The sequence below is a fragment of the Rhipicephalus sanguineus genome, chromosome 10 (genome assembly GCF_013339695.2).
Source record: "Rhipicephalus sanguineus isolate Rsan-2018 chromosome 10, BIME_Rsan_1.4, whole genome shotgun sequence".
Taxonomy (NCBI): Eukaryota; Metazoa; Arthropoda; class Arachnida; order Ixodida; family Ixodidae; genus Rhipicephalus; species Rhipicephalus sanguineus.
Genome location: NC_051185.1, coordinates 17,476,204 through 17,500,531, shown reverse-complemented (window position 1 = coordinate 17,500,531; position 24,328 = coordinate 17,476,204). Strand labels below are relative to the sequence as shown.

The following is a 24,328-nucleotide window of genomic DNA, read 5'->3' as shown; positions in this document are numbered from 1 at the left end:
CCATGCAGGTTTTTGACGATAAGGGCGTCCGAGGAACCCTGATGTTGCATTCAACTGTTTACTTGCCACCTTTACCCCAGGAAAGCTGGGGACCAAGGGCAGGCCGCTGTGAAAATACATACGTAATCGCTTCAGTTTCATTTTGGCGTCCATTGCGAATGCATTGAGCTGTCCGGACTAGTTGGTACTGATCGAACACTTCCACAATACTAGCGAACACGTACGAAGACTACACAGGAAGACACACAGACTACGCAGAAAGCGGTTGTCTGTCTCGTGTCGTCCTATGGTCTTTGTGCGCGTTCGCTAGTATTATGAAAGCGTCACTTGCGAAGCTTGTGTTCTTTAGGGCTTGGCCAACGTCGTGGGAGGGAAGGGGGGAGCACTGTGGCGAAACACAGTGCTCCCCCTTCTCAATTCTATGGCGAGGGGTTCGAACCCCTCGCCATAGCGGGAAGCTATGCGTATGTATGAGACAGTGAGTGTGAATTAACAAATAATTTACTTGTGAAGAACGGAGATGCTTGTTTGTGCTTGGAAGTGCGCCGAAATTAAGTGGGTTGATTACTTTACAAATTTTATTACTTCTAATTACAGGCCGCTTAAAGGCGCAACACGACTGAGGTCTTTAAGTGGTGTTGATAAAATATTGCGATCGGCTTTCAAGCAACGCACGATCGATATGAAGAACTCGTGCCATGAATCACGAAGTATTTTATCTAACATGGTAATCGAAAAAAGCCGGCACCTCACTGTCACTGTAATGAGTGTGGTTTCTGTCAGATGGTCCTCAGTAATCTAGCTGGTATCAGCAATCGCCAAAAGGAAGATACTATATGCCCCCTGTTGTAATATATCTTCTCTGGTTCAGTGCAGTGACGCATAGCCATTCTATTACATGCACATTATCAGCCCAGTAAGCGGAAATGGCAAATCGTAGATTAGTTTGTTATAACCGGTTTACTTTGAATACTCCTTTTCTAAACGACCGTCAGTGCTGTCTTCATTGTGAGGCAATCGGACGGCTGACGCTGTGCCGATTTTAGCTCCCCATTTGTACTTCTTTCTCTCTCTCTCTCTTTCTTTCTTTGATGAAATTTATCCACTTATTTCGGTGGTGAATGCGGAAACAGCAACTGTCATTCGTCTAAGGTCGTTTTTTTTTTTTTTATCGTGATCGAGGTTTAATCTTGACACTGCACGTGTTTTGAACTCGCGACTAAACTTATGTCTCATCTTCTGATACCGAAAATAAAGAAAGGGCAAGATGAAAAAAGTGGAAAGGGAAAAGTATGCCTACTTAAAGCAACGTTGAATAGCGCCCAACCTCACAACGATCGACCATCAAGCGACAGCCCGACCAGACGCCATGGATCTGCGTGCGATCGTTGTCCTGTTCGTTTCCTGCTGCATTTCTGGCCTATGTGGTGAGCTCCTTTGTCAGTGCGGAGAGTTGAAGTTGTTTCTTAGTTAGCCGTTGGGCGTTAGCAGCAATAACTTGCAAGAATTGGAATTTGGGCGAGTTTGTGGGAATTTGTATTGCGCAAAAGCCAGGACCACAAGAAGGAACAGCAAGACCAGACGAGTGCTGGATACGAACCCAACGTCCTACCGGGCTCCTTCGGAGGCAGACCGGAGCGTACATGCCACCACAGCCTGGTGGGACACTTGGTTCGCATCTAGCACTCGTCTGTGCTAGCTCTTCCTACCTGTGTCAGTCTTTTGCGCTGCTTGTTCAACAGTAATAACTTCCTAGCTTAGGCTGGTTGGTACAACGTTTGAAAAATCGAAACATTGCTCAAGGACGGGACGAATAGAGCTTAAACAAAGCGCTTCGTATGTATCAATCTCTCCATCCCGTGCTTTGAGCTGTTCGCTTTTTCGAAGTGAAGAGAGTGGCGATGCTTGCTTGTTGGTTCGTCATACTTTGCCGGGGTGTACGTTCCTCTTTTCGTACATCTACTTTTTCGCGCTCAAAACCTAGGTTTTCCAAGTGGTTAGCTGTATCCCTTGTCAGCGTAATGCAGTCCAGTATAGTCTCGGCTAGTTCAGTTTACTGTGGGTATGCATTTTGTTCTTCCTTTTTCTTTTTTTTTTTTTTGCACAAGCTGTCTGGTGTTCGGCTGTATCACCGGTCGCATAGCGCTGCCAAGTTCAATGTCTGCAGCAGGGCGTCTCTTTCGGAAGGCCTGTACAACATTCCTTTGTCTAGGGAAGCATGCCATACTGCCTCCCTCCTCGACGAAAGTTCATTCTGAATACGCAATGTGGTTAACGTGTCGTGCAGGATGCGTTCTCGGCATGAACACCATTTTAGGGGTTTGACTGCATGCAGCTGACTACATCAGTATTGTGCTTATGTAGTCTTCACGACAAGTTGCGACGCAGCTCCTCATTCTGCTAGCCCGTACTCGAACATGGCGCCCGCGCTGTTCAACGTCGGCGCATTTTGCCACGTGCTCAATCCATTTTTATTCCGCATGACTTTTTGCTTAATTCCTTGCGACACTCCTGTCAGTAGGTGGCCACTATTTTGATTTTCAGGTCACAAGGCCAATGCAGCGCACACTCCACGAAGACTGCCAAGGAACAGCGCATGCTCGTGCTCCTGTATGTCTTCCTGAAGTGGGCGCTGTACTTGCCTTGTGATGAACAACTAGCTAGCGATGTGTTGTTCATTCTTTTCAGGGCGTCTCGCTATGTTGTCTTTAGTCCCATTTCTGTATGGGCGAAAGTCGGCGTCAAAAGTTTAGGGACCGCGTCAAAGCCAACAGTCCCCGCTGCTACGACAGAGAGCTTCGAATTTCAATTTCCGGCCTGTTCTAAAACGCGCTGACATTACTATGCAGTCCACCGAATGGTCAAGTTGTTGGCAAGCAGCTTTCTCAGACCTATATACGGTTTCGCTGTTTACAAACACCTTGGCGAGTAGCCTGTAGGGATGCATGTTCCAAACGGGCGGCGCCAAAAACAAGGGACAAAGGAAAAACTACACAAGAGCGCCTTTGTCCCTTGTTTTTGCGCCGCCCGTTTGGAACATGCATAACCAGTTCCAACTTGCCCAGGCATCAATTCTTCTGTAGCCCGTAGGGTTTCAACACTTTTCACCTTGTGTCTAGCAAAATAATTCAAATATGTATTCTTCTAAGCTATGCACAACATTACGAGTTAGTCAAGCGCCTTTCCTTTATGTGAAAACGGAAAAAGAGTATACTTCTTTACTGTGACAAAAATGCGCTTTCCGCTTCGGTGTTCTAGAGCAATAAATAAAATGACCGGAAGTATCTTAGGGTACAGCACGTAGTCCTGCTATCGCAATCTTGAAACAGTCTATATAGTGTCCCCTGAACGTTCGACACCGACCGTGCGACAGTCCCCCTTGGCATTAGCAGATCCTTCCGAAGGACTGGTATTTCAATTACGGTGGTTGATGGCGGACATATCAGAGTTGCCTTCTCATTCTTTCCAGCGGCCTCGTTCCCGTACAAGCCCTACTGCCTGGCATGCGTGCCTAGCAACTGTGGCCGGCCCCGCGACCCCTGGGACCTGCTGTCCGGACGAACCTACGGCGGCTCCAACTCCACCAGGGGCCGTTACCCGTGGCACGTGCGTGCGCTCTTATACGCTAACGTTGGAGAAAATGAGTGGCTATATATGGACACGTTCATGAATGTCTTAGCTTGTACTTTCGCCATGGGTTCACGAATGTTTCGGGTGTTTATCCAGAACTTCGGTTTTCGGATGGTGTTACCAGAACACGGGCTTGGCTGGATGAGCGCCTGTGTGTAAGGGGGAAAATGGGAGAGGGTTGGTCTCGAATAAACTTTGGGGAGATGTCGGTTCGTGTGTGGGCGGAGGGGGTTAACTCGCTGTAAAATGTTCACGCGTTCAAGTAACTAGATTGTGGGATAAGGGTTTTTACTTCACGAAGACAGCATTCACAAGTCGGCCGAACACATGATCGTGTTCAACTGATACCCCCCCATGTGTCGATTTCTCAGTTTTAGTGCTAACTCTGCCTTTGCAATTCAGTTATTGCCAACCACTGTAATTTACTTTCATTGTCACGTATTTGACCATCTTCGTTGTAGCTTGCTAGTCCCGTGATGCATCAGTTTTTCTTTTTCTGTGCAGGCCATCATCTACGCTGACGGTCAACCCATAGGCGGTGGAGCCCTGGTCTCCTGCAACTTCGTCCTCACCACGGCCTACCTCGTTCAAGAGTGGGTATATCCGATTGAACTTCGTCAGTGCATGATCTCGGACACCACATGCGCAGTGTGTTTCAGTCCGTCCACTTCAGAACATTTCGAAAGCGATTGGCTAATGCGTGTTTCGTAATAGGCCGCCAGAATCGTGCAGTCCTTTGCTTTTCAATGATCAGTGACAGTTCACACTGCACATGCATCTCCCACTCCTTCATATTACCCATGCCCTATTCGACCTTTTGCAGTAGTCTACAATTGAAGGGCTAGGCGCAGATGCAGGACTGCTTATCTTTTGTCTTCTCAAACCTCAGTCTAGCCCTTCACTAACCGAACAATGTGTGCCACTGAAATTTCTCTAGTGCGGCTCATTCGCCTCGGCGCTATAACTGCATGTTCTTTTTCCTTTCCAGCTATCGCCCAACTCGACTCCAGGTAAAGCTTGGCAAGACCGACCTGGACAAGGAATCTCCCACGGAGCGCACTTACGCCGTATGTATGAATAGTCATCGCTGTAAGTCTCAGTCTGTCGACATAGCCTTGTTGCCCATTAGACTGTGACCAGTTTAATTTTTTGTGTTAACGTAGGCTGTACTCGTGCAGCACTGTCACCTGGATGCGCTCTCGTACCATAGTCTCCTGCGCACCGCCACCATCGTAACTCCGTAAATTCAATCGTTGTAGACACCCTATCGCAGATGAATGTTCTCGAATACAAGGTGTCGCTCGAGCCAACGTTTAGATCAGTGCTCTTCTATTTGGAGCGTTGGCTCCAGCGACACCACCTGTTCATGAATAGTATTCATCTCTTCAAGTCGCTGACCTTCTGTCTTGTTTGAACGCCGATCACTCGACGCGCGGGCGCTTTTGGCATGCGACAAGTCTCTTCCACTGTCATGCGAGCGCCATGGCAAAAATCTAGGCTGCCACGGCGTTATGACGTGGGCATTTGCTTGTGACCGCGGAAGCATTTATAGTTTCGGCAAGCTTGAGCCTGCCCTGAAGTGCCTTTATCATGTGCCTCTCCTCCTGCTTCAACGAAAAGGTGGAGGGGGAATGAAAGGAAGAAAGCTCAAGTTGGACGATCTTGCTTGCTGTTTCACTACCACAGACAGTCAATGCATGCTTTAGGAGCCGCAAAGCTCAACTCGGGTCAGCGACGCCGCGTCTTTTAATTTTACGACATTCCGGTAGCCCATTTCTGACGTCATCATAAACTTCATTTGTGTGCGCGTCTGTATAGGTGTACCAGCGTGTGCTGCATCCCCGCTGGGATCCCGAGCGCGACATGTACAGCTACGATCTGGCCCTCCTCCAACTCGAGCGTGAGGTGGACTTCTCTTCGGCCAACGGCTACATCAACACGGTGTGCCTGCCCGAGCCCCGCGTCGACGCCCAAGGCTGGCTCACGCTCACCAGCTTCGGATACGACCCGCAAGGCGAGTGCACGTGCCCCCGCGGTTTCTATTGATGCCTTGCGCGTGCCGACACGTAGTCTTGTTGTTAACGTACTGGTACAGCACGTTGACATCGATGGCGTCAAGGCAGCAGCATCACGTGACGGTTAACCAGATTCAATGCGATAGTGGCCGGAATGTTATTGGCCTCTGTGCGCGAATAACGTAAGCACCTGTACGCGATGTACTGGTAACATCGCCAACTTCGCGTCCCACCGTGTTGGTACTCCAACATGGTGGTTTCAAGGACATCAGTGCAAGCAATCTATAATGTGCCCACGCCAGCTGCGCAGCTTCCAGTAAGACTGCTGTGACCAGTGACCGGTACATGAAACGGTCCTGAAATGACACGAATGGTTAGTCTTCATTCTAGTTACTGGGATGAGATTGCAGTCATCTGCGTCACTTTAACCAGGCTTAGTGTACCTCTCGTGGTGTTGGCATGCTAACAGAGAAAGGACAGCATGGTCAACATGACTGAAGACCAAGCGTATCGGCCCATCACATGGTCCTCGCGTTAGAGCGTGTCTGCAGGCAAAGCTACGGCAGCGTGGCTGAACATTCCTGGCCGATGCGCTCGCAGAGGTGACATTTTGGGCAGATAATGCAAAGGGACTGGCTACGCTACGCGACGTGGTCATTGGAGACCAGCTTTCGACTCGACAATCGGGTCGAAACGCGCCAATTTAGGAGCAGCTTACGACAGAACTGTCCGAGCATGTAAGGAAAGGTTGAACGGAATTCCAGTCGGCTCACCCGACGTTGTCTTCCCCGTTTATTTGTTCGCGTATCCTCCTCTTTCTATTGCGGTACTCCCTCAACTTCTGGCTCGCCAATTGTGGACTGATATATTGTGAACTTCTCTATTCCTCTGTATAGGCCGGCGAAACAACCTGATGCAGGAGGTCAACATTGAGAAGCTCCGCAGTGACCAGTGTCCCCTCTTCAAGAACAAGCCGTACGCCTTCTGTGGAATGGGAAAGAAATCTGGAATCTGTACGGTGCGTATGCCCTGCCATGTTTGAGAACTTACAGGGACTCGATCATTCAGTCTCCACATTGCTCATAAGCGCAATCAACCAGTTCCAGCGAGATCTTAACGCACAGTAGGACCTATACTAACAGCACTGTCCTGTTTTCCCGCCTTCAGTCTTCAACGTTTGCGCTGCCCCGTGCAAATGTTAACTAGAATTTGGCAACCGCAGTTTTTGGAGAGGGGCGTAGCCAGGGGGGGGGTACAACCCCCCCCGAAATTTTTCAGTTTTGCTTGCGTATATATACATGCGCACATACAAACGCACGAACATACATAAAGTATGGTTGAACCCCCCCCCCCCGAAAAAAAATTTCTGGCTACGCCCCTGTTTTTGCACTTCTAGTCTGCGGAAACCAGCGAGGTGGTGGAAGGTTTAGACAGCAATTGACAACCACTGGTTTGCAGCACGACGCCACAATGCAATCCCTACGGATTTCTCGTAAAGGAAGTCTTCTAGTTCAAGACAAATTCGTCCTGGTCCGGGAATCGAACTCTGCCTTTCCGGGACGGTGGCTCTACCACCTGAGCTATCAAAGAAGGCAGCACAACTTTCTGCTTTCATAACATCTTTCTTTCATGTCACGTAACACTGTCCTTGCTACCGATTCTATATTGCCCCTCATTACGCGAGTCTGTTGATCATGGGACCACCCAGCACCTTTTATACACCAAACAAGTGTCACAGTATGCTAATGCACTCCTTTGCAGGGCGATCGCGGATCCCCTGTGGTGCAGATGGCGCCGACCGGAGAATTCACCCTCGTGGGCGTCGCCAACGACTACCAGTGCCAGCCGGGAGGTACCGACGTCTACACGCAGATCTCCTTCTTCCTCAAGTTCGTCTGCAACATCCCCATCCAGGTTTAAGACGAGCCCAACCCGCAGCGCCTGAACCTCGCATCGCCATTTCTGCATAGTCACTTCGCTTGTAGATAGCTCATCCAGCGCAGTACACGCTGTCATATTTCTCATTGCAAGTCATTGTAGATGACACAAGGGTTCACAAATCGCTGTAACTTCCACTGATGGGTCAATAAAACAAAGCTGGTATATGTGTGCTCCTGTGTTTGCTTTCTCTGGGCAACTTCCTATAGGGTTTTCATGTAACCATTGTAGGTGAGGACTCTAGCCAGAAATGTTTTTTCGGGGGCGGTTCAACCATCCTTCTTTTATGTTCGTGCGTGCGTTTGTATGTATGCGTGTATTATACACATGCAAAGTCGAAAAATTTCGGGGAGGGGGGTCCACCCCCCCCCCCCCCCCGCCGCTACACCCCTGACTCTAGCCACCGGTTGTAGTCGTATATTATGCTTGTAGTGTTCATCTTACTTGTCCCTATCTCTTAAACTTGCGTGAGGCAGTTTCTAGTCCAAGGTTGTGCTACGGGGATAGGTTGAACTCTGAAACACTGCCCTTAATTGACACCTGCAGTCATTTATTATACCATCATTGTTGGTATTCTCGATCCTAGTTTCTTACTGGGACCATTTGGCCTGTAACTGGAACCACTCGCCTACAAGCGAATCGGCAGAATTTGTCCCCGTCAGTTCAGTGCATCTAAGACTGCAGTGTATCCCCCTACCGCAATTCGGCAAAAATTTGCCTGCAAGTCAGCACGCGTGACGATGGCATCAGCATGCAGTTAGCGCATGCCCCCTGCCTTCGCCCTTTCTTTAACGTCCGGGATAGCCAGCCCCCATTTGGTATTAGAATGTTCGCTCTACGGGCCCTGTTGACGCTATTGAAGGACCAGCGTAGCCTGGTGGCTCGGGCTCGAGCAGCGATATATATAATCACCCGAGGGTTTTTGAACTAAAGATCGAAGTCTCCCACCTCTGTCTGGCAGGTCTACGATAGCTTTACCAGTTGGTTTTCCGATTGGTCCAGCAACCATACCTAATTTTTGAAAAATTAAAAAGTTGGGGGTTCAAGACCCCCCCACCCCCCTCTGGCTACGCCAGTGCTGTTGGCATAGGCGTGCGCAAGGTCCTCCATTATGGAAGGGCCGAGTGTCACCGCAGCGCCGCCCGCAGAAAAACAACTTCGCAATGGGTGCAACAATTAAAATGAAGCAATGACGTTCTGCTCACAACGAATTGTGGCCTGCCTTTGGTCCCCGGCTGCACGGGGTTAAATGTGCGAAGCAAGCCGTTCTTGAAATGCGACACCAGGGGTCCATCGGCCGTAATTATCGTCAGAAACCTCATTGCCATAGCTCTGCACATTATTAAGCAATACTAAACCGACAATACTAAACCGACTGAGCCAAGATATGGGGCTGACTTGGCGCCCCCTTAACCCCTCCTTCTGCGCACCCATGCCAGTTGGATTCCCAGTTACACATTCTCACCTAAATGTTTATTTCTATCTCTGGCAGACAAACAGGTAATCTGCACAACGGAAGGCAAAGTGGCGCGAAATATGTTGAACACTGGGCAGTTTCCTTTAGAAGGCGACGTTTATGACTCGCTGTAAAAGCGCTATCTCGCCGCTCAAGCCAGAAACTCGTATATCTGCAGAAAGGCGAGAACTAGCATTCGCACTCTATCTTTACATCGTAAGTGGCTGCAGCGTGTTTGCTGCAGGACGTGCTCGCAGTCACTTTCTTGTGTCGACCCCATCGAAGAAACGTGTGCGTCCACTTTCACGTACGCGCCGCACTCAAGCAAGAAATGGGCAAAATTACGAAAGAAGTGGTCACTAGCCCGGATGTCAGGAAGTCTGCGAGTCCATTCAGGTATGGTAATCATCGTGATTGTTTGTGGGGGTACACGAGAGGGAGTTTGCCGATTATGGAACCTCGTGATGGGATGGACTGGAAGGTGGGTGACCAGCGGAGCTGACGGATATAATCTAGTGCACTATACTGATGGGCACACTCCCATCTCTGCTAGCTCTCGAAGGCCTTCTTTCATAAGCGCGCTGCAACTCAGGTGTCCCCACAATGCACGGTCGACTCATACATGCCACGTGCGACCGCGCTAACGCAGCGCCTAGAATCGACTGACGTGGCGAAACACATGACTGAAGCTTTTACCGATCGACATCAATTGATGAAGTCATCTGACGTCACGATGACTTAACAAATTTCGGAGATCGTGACGTCATGATGATGTGATGACGCCATTATGTGACGTCATCGCTCGCTCCGGAGAGGTGGCGTTTTATTTTATTTTTCATCTCGCGGACGGACGCCGCAAAATCAAGGAGATGTGCAAATTACAGCTCAGCTCTAGTAATTTGTATTACACAAAGAAATGAACCTTCCGGTTACGTGCGAGGCTAGTCAGAAAAGAAATGTCCTTACGCCTGTGAGTCTGCAAATAATACGAGTAACACCTCTTCGACGGCTCATATGTTCTTCTTTTTGGGAGGGGGGGGGGGGGAGAGGGAGTACATGGACGTTTAAGAATATCTTGCTAAACTCTGCCGACTCTAAATATTACATTACTCCTAATTGGCGCTTCAAATGAATATATTAATTAACTATAGCATCTAGGAATGGTACACTACAGAAATAATGGAAGCGTTTACCAACTACACTGCCAATATCCCCTGCTTTTGGTATGTGCCATGTTCAGAGGACAACAACAGCTGCTGCAGTTCGGACCGAGCTTGTTCTTGTAATCGGAAAAAATAAGACACCTTTTTTTTTTTAAGCAGTGGTGTTCGTGCTACCTTCACAATGTTTACGCAAACCGAAGCTTTCATTGAAACGCTCATCTAGCACTGATCGTTCACCGCAGGCTTCGTTACCGAAACCGAAACTGCAGCACTCTCAGTATCCTGACAACCCTGTTTGTTTACCATTTGCAAAGTCGACCGTCTACAGCCACCGCACCGATAACCGGCTCTTGCCACGAAAGAACCTTGATCCAACTGTTATCTACATACTGAAGAAGTGTCCGCGCCACGACGTTTCGTTGCAGCGGCAGTTAAACGAGAGCCGCTTGTAACGTCCTTGTCTGACGAGGAAGGACACTCCGAGAGAGACATAACCGGTTGCGCGGTGCATGTTTACTACGCTTGTGTCGCGGCATCTGCGCCCCACTGTTTTGGTCAGAAGTATGTCGAAGGCAACGCGAGAAGTTATAACGTCGGAGCATGCTCCCAAAGCCTTTGGACCGTACAGGTGAGTTTGTTCGAAAGCCCAAAACCTTGTCGCCTGTGCACCCGTCTCGCAGTTGAAGAGCACTTCGAGACGTTCTTGTCGAGTTGTTGCAGTGGGCGTTGGCAGTTGAAGCAAGTTGCGCAAAATATGCGGGTAGGCCGGTGTTCGTCCAAGTTTTACCTACAGCGGGTCGCTCTCAAGTTGAAGAAGTGACACTGCTGCATTCTTGATTACGCACACATTACATGAATATCACTTGTTTCCAGCTAGCTCTCTAGCGCCGAACTAGGTCGTGAGTTATGTCATTCCCAGCCTGTTTTAGTCCACTGCATGACGAAGTCCTCTCAGTGTGTTATATGCTTGTAGTTAACGGAAAGTAACTTGCTGCTTCTAACTCGGCAGTAAAATTCTCGTTCATTATTTAACTTTTTCTGAGCCGTAGTATCTACGACGTGGCGCCGAGGTTGTTTGAGATGCTTAAACGCCATTAGTAAACACGTCATTGATCGACATACTTTTATCAGCACTCACAGTTGCAGCTGGAGTGGATCTAGCTATAGCTAAGATTACGTGCAAACAGTCCAGTACTGTTGTCACAAGGAAATAGCTGTTGTTAATGAATGTAACTACCATTTGCTGAAGCCTGAGTAACAGCATCAAATTCTCCGAGAACTCTTCGTAATTTGCTAATTTCTGCTCAAATTATGATAGTTCAACTCCCAATTGCAGCTGCAGCGGCTCTAGTCACACCTAAGATTATGTGCAAACAGTCTAGTACTGTTGTCACAAAGAAAGAACTGTTGTCAACGAAGGTAACTATCATTTGCTGAAGCCTGAGTAATGACATTAAGTTTTTCAAACTCCTCGTAATTTGCAAATTTCTGCCCACATTTCAATGGTGCACATTATGCGTTTCTTACAGGACATGCAGAGGGTGGTCTCGGGATGCTGTTTGTGTTATGTAAACCAGCATATGTTGAAATTTTGGGGTTGATAGGTTGAGGAGGACGTTGATGTGTCTTTATAGTAAGGTTAAGAATATTCCAACACTTGCAGCCAAGCCATTCGGGTCGGCGATACCATGTATGTGTCCGGCCAGATCGGTGCGGATCCAAGCACGAGCAAGTTGGTTCCGGGTGGAATTGCAGCTGAGACGAGGCAGGTGAGGGATGCTCTCGCTTGCTTTGTTACCGTTGAAAAAGGCTCTCCTCTTTCACGGCACATGCAGCAGCAACTGTGATGGCTTCATTGGGCATCCCCGAAGGCAGAACGACGAAACCAATGACTTCACCCAATCGCCATAATACTTGCAAAATTAATCAGCGTGAAAGACAAATACACAAGAAAACACGCACACACAGGACCATAATTCTCTCAGCGAATTGCATGGAGCTTGTAAGACATGTCTTGCACACTTGTAGCTATCGTACAGTTGCAGCCAATAAGACTTCTCGAGTTAACCTATGAGATAGGGCAACTGAAGGGATCAGATGCTGAAATAATTGTGCTGAATCATTAGAGATCGTTGTCTGAAATTTTCGCCATGTTAACTCACCACCATGCGTGCACTGTTTGCAGACGGGCTGCGTACAGACGTTAAAAAACGAAATTAAGCGATTGCTAGCCCTACAGCTTTGCCATGACTGCTTTTACTCTGTATACTATGCACGTAACTAATGTGGTCAGCACAAAGGTTTGTTCCACTTGGTTTTGATACTCCATACGAAATGGTTACATGTGGCAAAAAATTATTTCATAGTTAAAGTACAGTTTAATGTGACTTAAGTTTTATTTTGCCTGGCAACGCTGTGGCTATACAAGAAACAGATAATGTGCTTGCAAGCAGTTGTCTGTAAACATCTTGTTCCTCATTTTTCAGGCCCTGACAAACTTGACCAAAGTGCTGGAGGCTGGCCGTATGTCTCTGAAGTGCGGTAAGCTGAGGCATGAGTTGGTTGTTGACTGCACCTTCTGCATAATGTATCTGATCTCTTCCAGTTGCAAAGTGCACGGTGTACCTTGGGAACATGAATGACTTCCAGGAAATGAACAAGGTCTACGCCGAATGTGAGTACGAGTTTGTTCTCTTGTCTTTACACAAGGCCCGTAGCCAAAGGGGGGAGCAGAAAGCCCCCCCCCCCCCCTCCCCGGGATTTCGGTGAAGTAGGTGTCTTTACCAAAAATAATGAAAATAGGTGTTTTTCTCAAATGATTCAAGGTTTCCAGCAAGTGCCCCCCCCCCCCCCCCCAGAAAAAAATTCCAGGCTACGGCCCTGCTTTACTCATAGGCATAAAACGAACATTGCTGTTCCCACAACACGTACAATGCAGCTGCAACAGCAGCAAAAGTCTGACAAACATAGCACTACGCGTATCTTGGATATTTGCCCTTGGGGGTGTTCTGCTTATTGTCATCATGTTCCTTTCTGATGTCTTTCGGCAGCAGTTGTATATAACAGAAAACACACAAGCCAGTGTTGAGTACGATTAACTTCCCCAATGTCAAAGGCACAAAGAAAAGCACTGGTAAGCGATACTGTAAAATAGTCAAGAGTTTGGGAAAAGCTTGCCTGGTCAGGTACATGTCGCACTTAATGAAAATTACAGCCCCTGACCAAGTCAAAAAGAACAGTTTTGATGTTTTGGAACCTGTACAGGTTCCTTTTTCACAGTGCAGCAGTCATAGGGCTGTTGTCCAGTTATGTACTATTGTGTTCAGTATTAGCTACACCGCATGAGGGCGTGGTACACCACGTGAGCTCGTGGCCCAGCACAGTGCAAGGTTGTACAGTGATGCTGATCGTGGCATATTTTAAAGTTATTGGGAGAGAGTTTGGCTGTTCCTATGAGAGTGCATCACTCCCAATTGCTTGCTTTAACCTCTTGCCATTTATTTAGCTTTACTGAAGAAAATTTGCAGTTTGGGCATCAACCACGGCGGCAGTTACAATTTTTGAAGCTGATATCACAACAGGGCAAAACGAGAGCGAGCGTTAAAGCAAGTGGAGGCGATGCGCACTCGCAGGAACAGCCAAATCCTCCCCTGATAACTCAAAATCATGTCACGATCGACGCCACTGCAAAACCTTACAGTGTTCTTGGCCTTGGCTCCCGCGGTGTAGCTCATACTGAGCGCGATAGTACACAGTTCATGATGTAACAAACGGCCGTAAAAGTGGGGTATATTTTCGCCTGTTGTGTTAACAGTATCTGGTGTCGTCTGTATCGGCAGAGATTCGAGTAGCAGTCTTGTTGCATTTCTTTAGCTACGATTGTAACATTCTCGCCTAGCTGTGCAGTGGCAACTGCACCATGATACTCTTTTTTTTAGATTTCTCTATGCTTTAGGGCAACAATACGAAAATTTCCGAAATTTGTGTCAGTACTCCCTTAATCTTTTATTAAGACTATTTTAGTGTTGACGTTTCAGTTAAATGTCAGCACTGTACGTAAGGGATATAGTCTTACGCCTTTTCTTTTTCACCAGTTTTCACAGAAAAACAGCCAGCTCGTGCTGCATTTCAAGTGGCCAAGCTTCCTCTGGTGAGTCTACTTTTCACATGGAACGATCGTGCATGCATACATAGCAGAACCGTCTACAGTTATGTATAAAGCAGTCAGTTGAGCTAACATGCCGACTGCATGAATTGCTTGCGACAAGGACAGAATAGACGCTTCAGTCATTCGGATATGAAATCTTTCAGTATGTCGTAGAGGTCCACACAGGGTGATGTCGGCATCTAAGGGACGTCCATGTCAAGAAGTTTAGCTGCCATTTGTGATGACCCATTTCTGGAATTCTTGAGAATCCAGTTAGACGCCCATTCGCTCACCTCGCACACGTAGAAAATCGAAAGATAAGGAGCATACGCTCTTCTCTGATTTGAGAGACATGATGAGAGGGAGCTGACGACAAATTTACTGGTAGAGGGCACACGTAAAGCAGCTTCAATGTGATTTCATCTGTTCTTGCTTCATCGTGTCAGTTTTGGTCGAAATGTCTCATTCTCTCAACTTTCCACTGCTGTCTGACTTTGTGACGCTGTGCTGCTTTGGTGCGTCGTTTGCCTGTGTGTACATCCCCTTTCTCATTTTAGTAAATGTCCCCTCTCTCTCTCTCTTTCTTTACCCTTCCTGCAGAATGCTGCTGTGGAGATCGAAGCTATTGCCGTGGACTGCCAATAAGGACTCTCCGAATACTGTCCTTTTCAAATGTGCCCAAAGTTGTCACTTGACACTGCCGTTATTACAGACATATATGCTTCTATTTTTCGATTAAGGAACTTTTTGGGGAATCAAGTACAAAAAAAAGCACTTCATGGATTATACACGCACTTTGGTTCATGAACAGACTTGGGAACAGCAACAAAGTTGACTCATAAATGCTTCTGGTGGTGATACTGTTCTTTGCTGTCAAGTTGCAATAAATGTTGTCAGCGTAAAGGAGCCTTCTGTCTTGGTTCGATCTATTTGGTACAAGTGCCGCTCTTGGTAAAAATGATTCTATACCACACTTCTTTTATGTTTCAATGCGCGAGTTTGGTGGAAGCCGTCATTACGTTCACGACCAAAAAGATGCATCACAGTAATTGCACCACATGCTTGCATGGGTGCAGTTGTGTTGGCAAAAGACGCAGAAATTCAGCTTTTGCAAGCGTGACCAAAAACCCACATGAGGATGTAGTATGACATGGTTGACCTAGTTGAACTAGGCTGACCTAGTTGAAGCTGCAACCTGAATTTTCGTGACAACTCACTATTTTGCGGGTGTACTTTTTTATGAGCACTTTTTATTGTCTGTCACAGTGCAGTGGTGTACACCAAATTCATTTCAGTTTTCATAAAGGTTGACTGCACTACTGTTTCTAAACCCCCTGCATTTAGCACTTCATGCGTCCGATCTTATATCAAGTACGATTATATTACTTGATTTCTTCCTGGTTCATAAAAAAAAGTAAAATCAGAATATCATGAAACTGAGGAGGATTACATACGTACACACACTAGTACACACACACACATGGAAGTGTAGGACTTTCCATACTTAAATCTTCATATTTTTCCTTACACAGGAAGCCTGCGTTGAGATAGAGGCGATTGCAGTCGACGCGGAGCCGTTGATACCTGGAAGATCTCTTGCCAAACTGTAGCCGCTATGTGTATGTCAGTTCGTAAAAGAAAGCAAAATAATGAATAGAATTTTCCAGCACGTTGCTCTTCATTTACTGTGTCTGATGTGGTAACAAACTAGAAACTAGATGCTCCGGTTGACTCGCACACTGTTTCGTTTGTGTGATTTAAAAATGGTTGCCGTGTTTTTGTAAGCTTTGATAAAGGTTCACCACCTCGCTCCACTAGGGCCGCAATGCCAGCTTTGGAATCATAAATGCTGCATTCGTTAGTTCATGAAATTCATCGAAGCATTACACTGTGTGCAATGAACTCTTGTTAGTAAGAACTTAAAAGACCAGCAGAAATCTTGTTAGTCTTTTCGCAAGTTCAACAGAATTGAAGCACAAACTTCACTTTCTTTTAATGATGGGGAATGCAGATGTACACGTCACAAGAGAATTCAATGAAAATATACTGCATGTAATATAAAACTGTCTTTCTGTCTGTCTGTCCGTCCGTCCGTCCGCCTACGACTTTGTGCTCTCCTGGCCGTTTGTTAATGGGATGTATACTGAAATTGGTATGGCATAACGAACATAAATGACAGGTCATAACATAGAAATCATGACAGGCATTTCATGTACAGCATGATATACATGACATCGTCTCGGGGCGCTCGCGACCATTTAATTAGATGGACATATACCGAAATTGGTACGACGAAATATTTCTATATGGCAGTGGCGTAGGTAGAAATTTTTTTCGGGGGGAGGGGGGGGGTGGGGGGCACTTCCTTGATCCGACATTGGGTCCGGGCACATAAGTGGGGCCGAGTGTCAATTTGTGCTCTGTATCCCCTGGGCAGAACATTTCCGGGGGGGGGGGGGGGAGGAGCACGGGCCCGGTGTGCCCCCCCCCCCCTGGATACGCCACTGCTGTGCGAACATAAATGACAGGTGGTAATACGAAAGCCACGACGTGTATGTCGTGTACAGCATGATCTACATACCACGCTCATGGTGCGCTCGCGGCCGTTTCGCTAGGTTGATATACAACAAAATTGGTATTGCGTGACGTGACTGTATGACGAACATAAATCACAGGTGGTAACATGAAAATCATGACATGCATGTCGTATAGGGCACGATTTACACGCCGGGCTCAATCATGGTGCGCTCGCGGCCGATTCGCTAGCTTGGTATACCCCAAAAGTGGTATTTCGTGACGTGACTGTATACATATGACGAACATAAAATGACAGGTGGTAACATGAAAATCATGACATGCATGTCATGAGGGCATGATTTACATGCCATGCTCATGGTCTGCTCGCGGTCGTTGCGCTAGCTGTACATACAGCAACGTTGGTATTGCGCGACGCGACCGTATGATGAACAGAAATGGCAGGTGGTAACATGACAATCATGACATGCATTTCATGTACAACATGATTTACATGCCACGCTAATGGTGCGCTCGCGGCCGATTCGCTAGCTTGGTATACCCCTAAATTAGTATTTCGTGACATGACTGTATGACGAATATAAATGACAGTTCCTAACACGCAAATCATAACATGCATGTCATGTACGGCATGATTTATATGACACTGTGTTGGTGCGCTTCCGGCCGTTTTGTTAACTGGATGTACACCAAAATTGGTATTGCATGACATGAGTGTGTGACAAACATAAATGACAGGTCATGCATTGTATATACCAGAATATACGTTTCATTATATAAACGATTGTACATGGATTAAAAATATGGGATATATAGTGAGCTAGATGTCCTGACACGAATGACTTCATTTTCCTCAAAGAGAAACAAGGCGATGTCTGCAGCTCTCTGCTGGCTGCTTCGCATTACATCGACTCCCACAGTGCGTGGGATGTGCCGGATTTTTTATGTCAGTATGCAGAACAGTTTTCGTTCGTGTCCTTTTTGTAGGACACCAAGGCCTAAAGGGTTCAAATGTCGGTGGAAGGGCCTGCACTCCGTCTACGTCTACGGATAAGATACACCGCTCCTATCTGGCGGCAGCGGTTCTGGCTTTTCTGGCTTCGGTCGTGCCATGTGGTTTGCGACCCCTTTACCATTTTGGGACACAGTGAGCATAACAGGCCCTGGTTACAAGCAGTGCAGCTGTACGCGCAGCTGCCGATGTTGCTATAGCGAAGGCTCGCTGCACGCGAATAAAATAGTAGTAGCAATCGTTTTTTTTTTATAGCTCATGGCAACGGGTGTCATCCTCGTGGCACTCGGTATTATGCGAGGTGCCGCGGTATTGACGTCCTGCATGCGCTAGCTGTCCTGTCCACTTTCACTGTCAGCGTCTTCGACTCGGTGCACTTCGAGCTAACGATTCACAATGGGCGCCTACCAACTAGCCCAGCTCGCCATCTTCTTGGGTGTCGCCAGAATGCCCCAACGCGAAGTGGTCAACAATCCCCGACTGCCCGTCGTTGCAAGATTCAGGTGAGCCACCTTCTCCCCACGCCGTGGGCTTTGGAAAGGAAAGGGAAACGCATTCGAACCGCCGTGGTGGTCTTGTGGTTATGGTGCTCGACTGCCGACCCAAAGGTCGCCGGATCGAATCTCGGCCGCATTTTCGATGGGGGCTAAAATGCGTGAGGCTGGCGTGTGCTTAGATTTAGGTGCTCGTTAAAGAACTCCAGGTGGTCGAAATCTCCGGAGTCCTTCACTATACGGCGTCCCTCATGATTATATCGTGGTTTTGGGACGTAATGCCCCAGCAAGAACGCATTGGAGCAGATATGATGAAACAGTGCGACTTGAACAAGGACAACAGAGGAACGAAGACCATGGAACATGTGTTGTCCTTGTTCAAATCGCGCTGTTTCATCATCTGCTCTAATTATGAACCAACTGGCCCTCATCAAATTGTTATTAATGCATAGAACGCATGCTGACCAGAGTTTTGCTCGAGGGGCTAAGCATTGCTGAGGGAGGACTTTGGGGCGTAGCCAGAAAACTTTTATGAAAGGTGGGGGGGGGGGGTCGTTAACTATTACTACAGTACTACTACAAGCCATGGGTTATTCGATACGTTGCTTAGTTCTATCCTGTGCTGACCCTACCAGCCATATCCTCTCAAATGTTACTCTTAGCTAAAAAGTTACTCAAAAGTACTCTTAGCTAAAAACAAGTGTATTGGTCATCTATTCACCTATCATATTACGTCTAAGGCTAATCCAACTCATAAACCATGCATGAATGCGGCATCTGCAGTTGATAACATTGTGTATGCTCGTGCATGCGTCTGTATGTATGCGTGTACTTATCAAGGAGGTTAAAAAAAATTTGTACTTATACACGTGCAAAAATTAAAAAAAAATTGCAGAGAAGCGACAGAGAAACGCCAGTGCCGGGAGTTACACGCACCGCGCTCGGAGCAGCAAACAGTAGAAAAACAGTAGAAAGGAGGCCATACAGCAGAAAATAGGTAATCCCAAATCAAATCACATAATTACAAGAAAAGAACAGAAAATTATATAAAATATCGCATAATCACGCGGAAAGGAAAACACAGAAGAGTAGGAAAGAGCAGATTATTATCTTTATTATTATTATTATTATTATTATTATTATTATTATTAATATTATTATTATTATTATTAGTGTTTGATTTGCATACACAGATGCACAAGGACACACAGAAAAGAGGGAGAGAGCAGGCCGGCAGTTGCCACCTAGAGGTGCACAACGCCTGCCTACTCTTCCGGGAGGAGGGAAGAGAGACAGAGGAAAGGAAGTTAGGAGGAGAGAAAGAGCAGATAAACGCAGGAAAAAAATACATAGAACAGAGCAGATAAACACAACATATACACAGGCGAATCAATGCTCCACAATCCGCACAGCTTTCACACGGGGTGGAGGTTGCTTTGATTTTTTTTGTCAGATTTAGTTTGACGTTCACTTATCTTCGACGTTTCAAGCGATCATACATCCCTCCATGAGTGTCCGGAGGGGGGTGCAAGGGGAGGGAAGCGGCAGCCCCCCCCCCCTTGAAATTTCGGATAATATTTTTCTATGTAGTAGTAATAAGCTAGACAGCTTGATAAGCACACTAGGTCTCGCATATCTGTGTGAAACGGCCTTCAGGATTGCCAGCCAACATTGCACGTTCCACACTATTGACTAATCTGGCTACCTGTGCTGGAAGCCAACCCCCTCCACCCTCCTCATGCGGATGCACCCCCCCCCCCCCCTGGAAAAAGTTCTGCGGACGCCCTTGCATCCCTCTTTCATGTTTGTTCTTTCATGTTTGTTCATGCTCTCGTTTTTCAGCCAGGCTATCCGTGTCGGCGACACCCTCTACGTATCCGGCCTAAGGGGCATCGATCCACAAACTGGCAAAGTCATCGCAGGTGGCTTCGCGGAGCAGACGCGACAGGTAAATCGGGAGTCGTGATTTACACTTTTTCGAATTTTCTCCGCTATTATCGTTGCTGTATCGTATGCAATACAGAAACTAATTATGTTCGGGGAGAGGAGGGGAGGGGGGGCTCATCCCCTTTGATGTATGTTAATGCGTGCGTTTGTGTGTGTGTGTGTGTGTGTGCGTGTGTGTGGTGTGGATACTGTCACGTGGACGGGGCGTTGACGAAGTCAGTAGTCGGCGTGTTCAAGACGATATACTCTTTATTTGAGCGAACTTGTGCCCAAATTGGAAGGGGGGGGGGGCATTTAGACAATATGACAGCTACCGTAGCCATTAGAAAAAAAGGTCGCGACTTCTGAACGGGGATTTGACGTCAGGTTTCGAGAAAGATATCGATATTGATATCCAGAATGACGGAAATCTGGACGCCGACTTTGAAATAGTACATAGCGTTTTTGCTCCACGGCTATTGTTTTAACACATGTAGGCCGGATGGGTTGCCTGACGAAAAAGAGAATGCTTGAGGCCAGTCGCGTCTGCGCAGCTCATGAACATACTTATTAATAACGAGAAATATGGGGCGAAGACAGTCGCGTGCGGGCCGAGCAGCTAGCGAAAGGTCCGTGCATGGGCTGTGTGATGGTCTGTACTTTTGAGACGCATTGCATACAGGCTAAGGTGGCATTTTCGGTTAACCCTACCCGTCTTTCGCACCACCAATTTTATCTCTCAGACATTCTCCGTAACAATAGTGTCATTTTATTTCAGGCCCTGCAAAATCTGAAGTTGGTGTTGAAAACTGGACGAATGACTGTAGAGGATGGTGAGACGAAAACATTAATTTCGTGGACTATTACCGTTACTACTACACTACAACGTTAAACTGGCGTGTTTCTGCCCCCCCTCCCCTCCCCACCCCTTCACCTTCTTATACCATCAATGCGTGCGTTGACTTACAGTGGTAAAGTGTACGGTGTTCATCACAAACGAGAGCTACTTTGACGTCCTGAACACCGAATACCTGAAAGGTGAGGATCAATATACTAATGCGAAATCGCGAAGTTGCACGTTGTTGGACGCTGCATAGCTGCACGTAAACGCGACGCTCATGTTGCTCAAATAAGCTGCTCACTGTTGATGATATCGATAATACCATAATCGATTATGTATGCAGTTTTCAACGAGGCACCGCCGGCAAGAACGGTCGTCCAGGTAGTATGGCTGAACGAGGTACGCATAAGGGAGCTTCTCTCTCTCTTTCTCTCTCTTTATATATATATATATATATATATATATATATATATATATATATATATATATATATATATATATATATATATTCTAAATACTACAGATAACACCCCCTATACTTTCCTTGGCGTTATTGTCTGTTAGTTCTCATTAATATTGTGTCTAACAAAGAAAACGAGCCCTTAAGAGTCGTCTTCTTTCCTTCATTCATAACAAGGGTCTCGTTCTGGCAGACTTGATGCCTTCAGGTAGTATGCGAGGGATTATTGGTCAGCTGCCAGCTCGTAAAAAGATCACGTGCTACGTGACGCCAGAAAGGCAGAAAAAGAGTGTTCCACACTCGCCGCCATGGCTGCGAATGGCGCTGACTAACACTCCGAGGTTTAAATGCACATATATACCCCATAAAGTGGACGGGAGGATGACCGCCGCCGTAGCTCAGTGGTAGAGCATCGGACGCGTTATTCGAAGGTCGCAGGTTCGGTCCCTGCCGGCGGCAAGTTATCTTTTCGTCCACTTTACTTTCTTCACATTTATATTCTAAATACTACAGATAACACCCACTATACTTTCCTTGGCGTTATTGTCTGTTAGTTCTCATTAATATTGCGTCTAACAAAGAAAACGATCCCTTAAGAGTCGTCTTCTTTCCTATATATATATATATATATATATATATATATATATATATATATATATATATATATATATATATATATGGTGAGAATTAATGTGGAGCCCTGGAAAACTGCATATTGCAATGGGCGGCTTAACGTAACTATACACATTCTGTTTAGCTTTCATTCCCAAGTGGCCTTCGTAGCCCTCCCCGATTGGTGGAAAATTTTTCGGGCCGCGTCCATTTTGCCTGTCAATCGAACAGCGACCGCAAACCGCAAAAAAAAAAGAACCCCATGATGTCAAAATGACGAGTACGCCGACATTATGCACCCAAAGAAAAAAAAGAGAGTCAATTGACTCCTCTTTGCTACGCCTACAACTCTCGTTAGAGAGTCAGGTTGACACTCTTCAGGAGAGTCGTGGGGCGCACGACTCTCCAAAACAGAGTTAGCATGCCTTTTTAAAGAGAGTCATACATCCCACGACTCGCCTAAAGGGAGACTCTCGAAAGAGAGTCACCCATGGAAGAGCCACATGTGTAGCAAAGAGGAGTCAACGGACGCCCTTTTTTCTTAGAGTGTATGCTCAGACGAACGTGAAATTGTGCGGAATATCAGGCGAGATCCCGCTTTCCGAAACCGAGCAGAAAACGGTGGCGAACTGTGTTATGAAAGAGGAGAAACAGCTCTCTGGACTGCCACGCAGAACGTATTTATGCGCAAATAAATTCGCTGGCGCCACCAGCTAGGAGTACCAAGGAAAATTACACCATCTCCCGCTAAAGGGGACCATGAGGCGATGCGAAGCCGGAGCACTTGCACGATCGCGTTCCGTTGGCGTTCGTTGGGCATGCTACCGACCTCGCGTCGTGGAACGCGAAGAGGGACGCTACGCGCGTCGTATCTTCCATCTAGCCTGGCCGTTAATTCTCACAGGGCTAACGGGGAACGCGGTCGACAGGCGGGCGAGAGGGGGGCAGCGTGGGAGATGAGAGAGAAGCGGAGGGGACGCGCATGCGCTCGAGCTCATCGCGGCGTTGCGCAGGAGAGAATTTCGGCATGTCTAGCCCGCGTTTCAGAGGAAGAGTGGAAAGGGGGAGGGGAGAGAGAAAGCAAGGTGGGAAAGTGGAGAGGGGAGAGGACAGGGTGAGTGGAGAGGAGGTGTGTGGAGAGGGTATGCGCATGCGCAGTAAGGGTGGTCACGCCGCACACCACCACCGGATTGAGCTCCGCCTTAAGATACTTCGCATCTAATAATGTCTGCCGAGCAGTGGTTACGGTGCTCGGACGCAGACCCGAAAGTCGCGGATTCGATCCCGGCCGCGGCGGTCACATTACGATGGAGTCGAAATGCAAAGAGCCCTTGTACAGGGCTATGTCAGTGCACTTTACATAACTCCAGGCAGTCGAAATTTCCAGAGCCCTCCGCTGCGGCATGTTTCCTAATCATATCATGGTTTGGCACGTAAATCCGCAGATATTATGCGTACCCATGGCACATTGACCGGCGGCCATCCTCTGTTGCTTTCGAAACGGGGTGCACTTTCGAGCTATTCAATAAAAACGCAGTATTATTGGGCAGATTAATGCGACGGAACGTCTTTACGTCATTCCTTTGAATCCCATGACAAGCGAGAGTAGTGGGCGTGGCCCGGGAGATTTCGACCAATCGCGGAGCGTTGTTGGCGGACTCGAAGTCGAAACAGGATTCAATAGTTTCATGTTATAGCGAACGTGGTCCAGAAGCTAGTTAATGATGTGCACGTGGAACACGTTATGCGGTGGACCTTAAGATAAACGTAGAAGCTGTCGTTATATAGCTTGTAAACTGCGATTCCCAACTTTTATGTTTTTTTTTCCTGTTTCCAGGATTCGCTCGTGGAGATTGAAGCCATCGCAGTCGATACGAAAAACACGTGGTGCTTCGCACTGCTTCGGCCAAGCCTGTAGTCGAGGTTGCTTGGAATTTACGTCATTAAATAGAACTCGTTTTTTTTTTTTCGTATATGTGACGATGCGAGAATCATCTTGCTGTGCCAACGCGTAGCGAATTACCCAGTAAAAATCGTGGTGCTAAGTCTGAAGGAACAGCTGGTCTGCTTATTTATTTATTTATTTATTTATTTATTTA

General features: G+C 47.1%; 2 protein-coding genes across 2 annotated transcripts in view; both read left to right on the top strand.

The window, feature by feature from the left end:
• The first annotated feature begins 1,322 nt into the window (after positions 1–1,322).
• On the top strand, positions 1,323–7,753 carry LOC119407145 (transmembrane protease serine 6). The gene is made up of 7 exons (XM_049419663.1): positions 1,323–1,439; positions 3,470–3,606; positions 4,135–4,223; positions 4,619–4,697; positions 5,449–5,644; positions 6,542–6,663; positions 7,407–7,753. Exons 1-7 carry the CDS (start codon positions 1,370–1,372, stop codon positions 7,563–7,565), a joined length of 852 nt encoding a protein of 283 aa, XP_049275620.1. The 5' UTR covers positions 1,323–1,369; the 3' UTR covers positions 7,566–7,753.
• A 2,753-nt stretch (positions 7,754–10,506) lies between these two features.
• The window catches only part of LOC119372372 (uncharacterized), a 43,677-nt gene continuing 29,855 nt past the window's right edge, over positions 10,507–24,328 (top strand). The window contains exons 1-7 of the mRNA XM_037642845.2: positions 10,507–10,830; positions 11,866–11,971; positions 12,689–12,743; positions 12,808–12,876; positions 14,297–14,352; positions 15,882–15,955; positions 20,233–20,338. Of these exons, the coding sequence (XP_037498773.1) occupies positions 10,712–10,830; positions 11,866–11,971; positions 12,689–12,743; positions 12,808–12,876; positions 14,297–14,352; positions 15,882–15,955; positions 20,233–20,338 (585 nt within the window). The 5' untranslated portion in view covers positions 10,507–10,711. The remainder of the gene's footprint in view (positions 10,831–11,865; positions 11,972–12,688; positions 12,744–12,807; positions 12,877–14,296; positions 14,353–15,881; positions 15,956–20,232; positions 20,339–24,328) is intronic.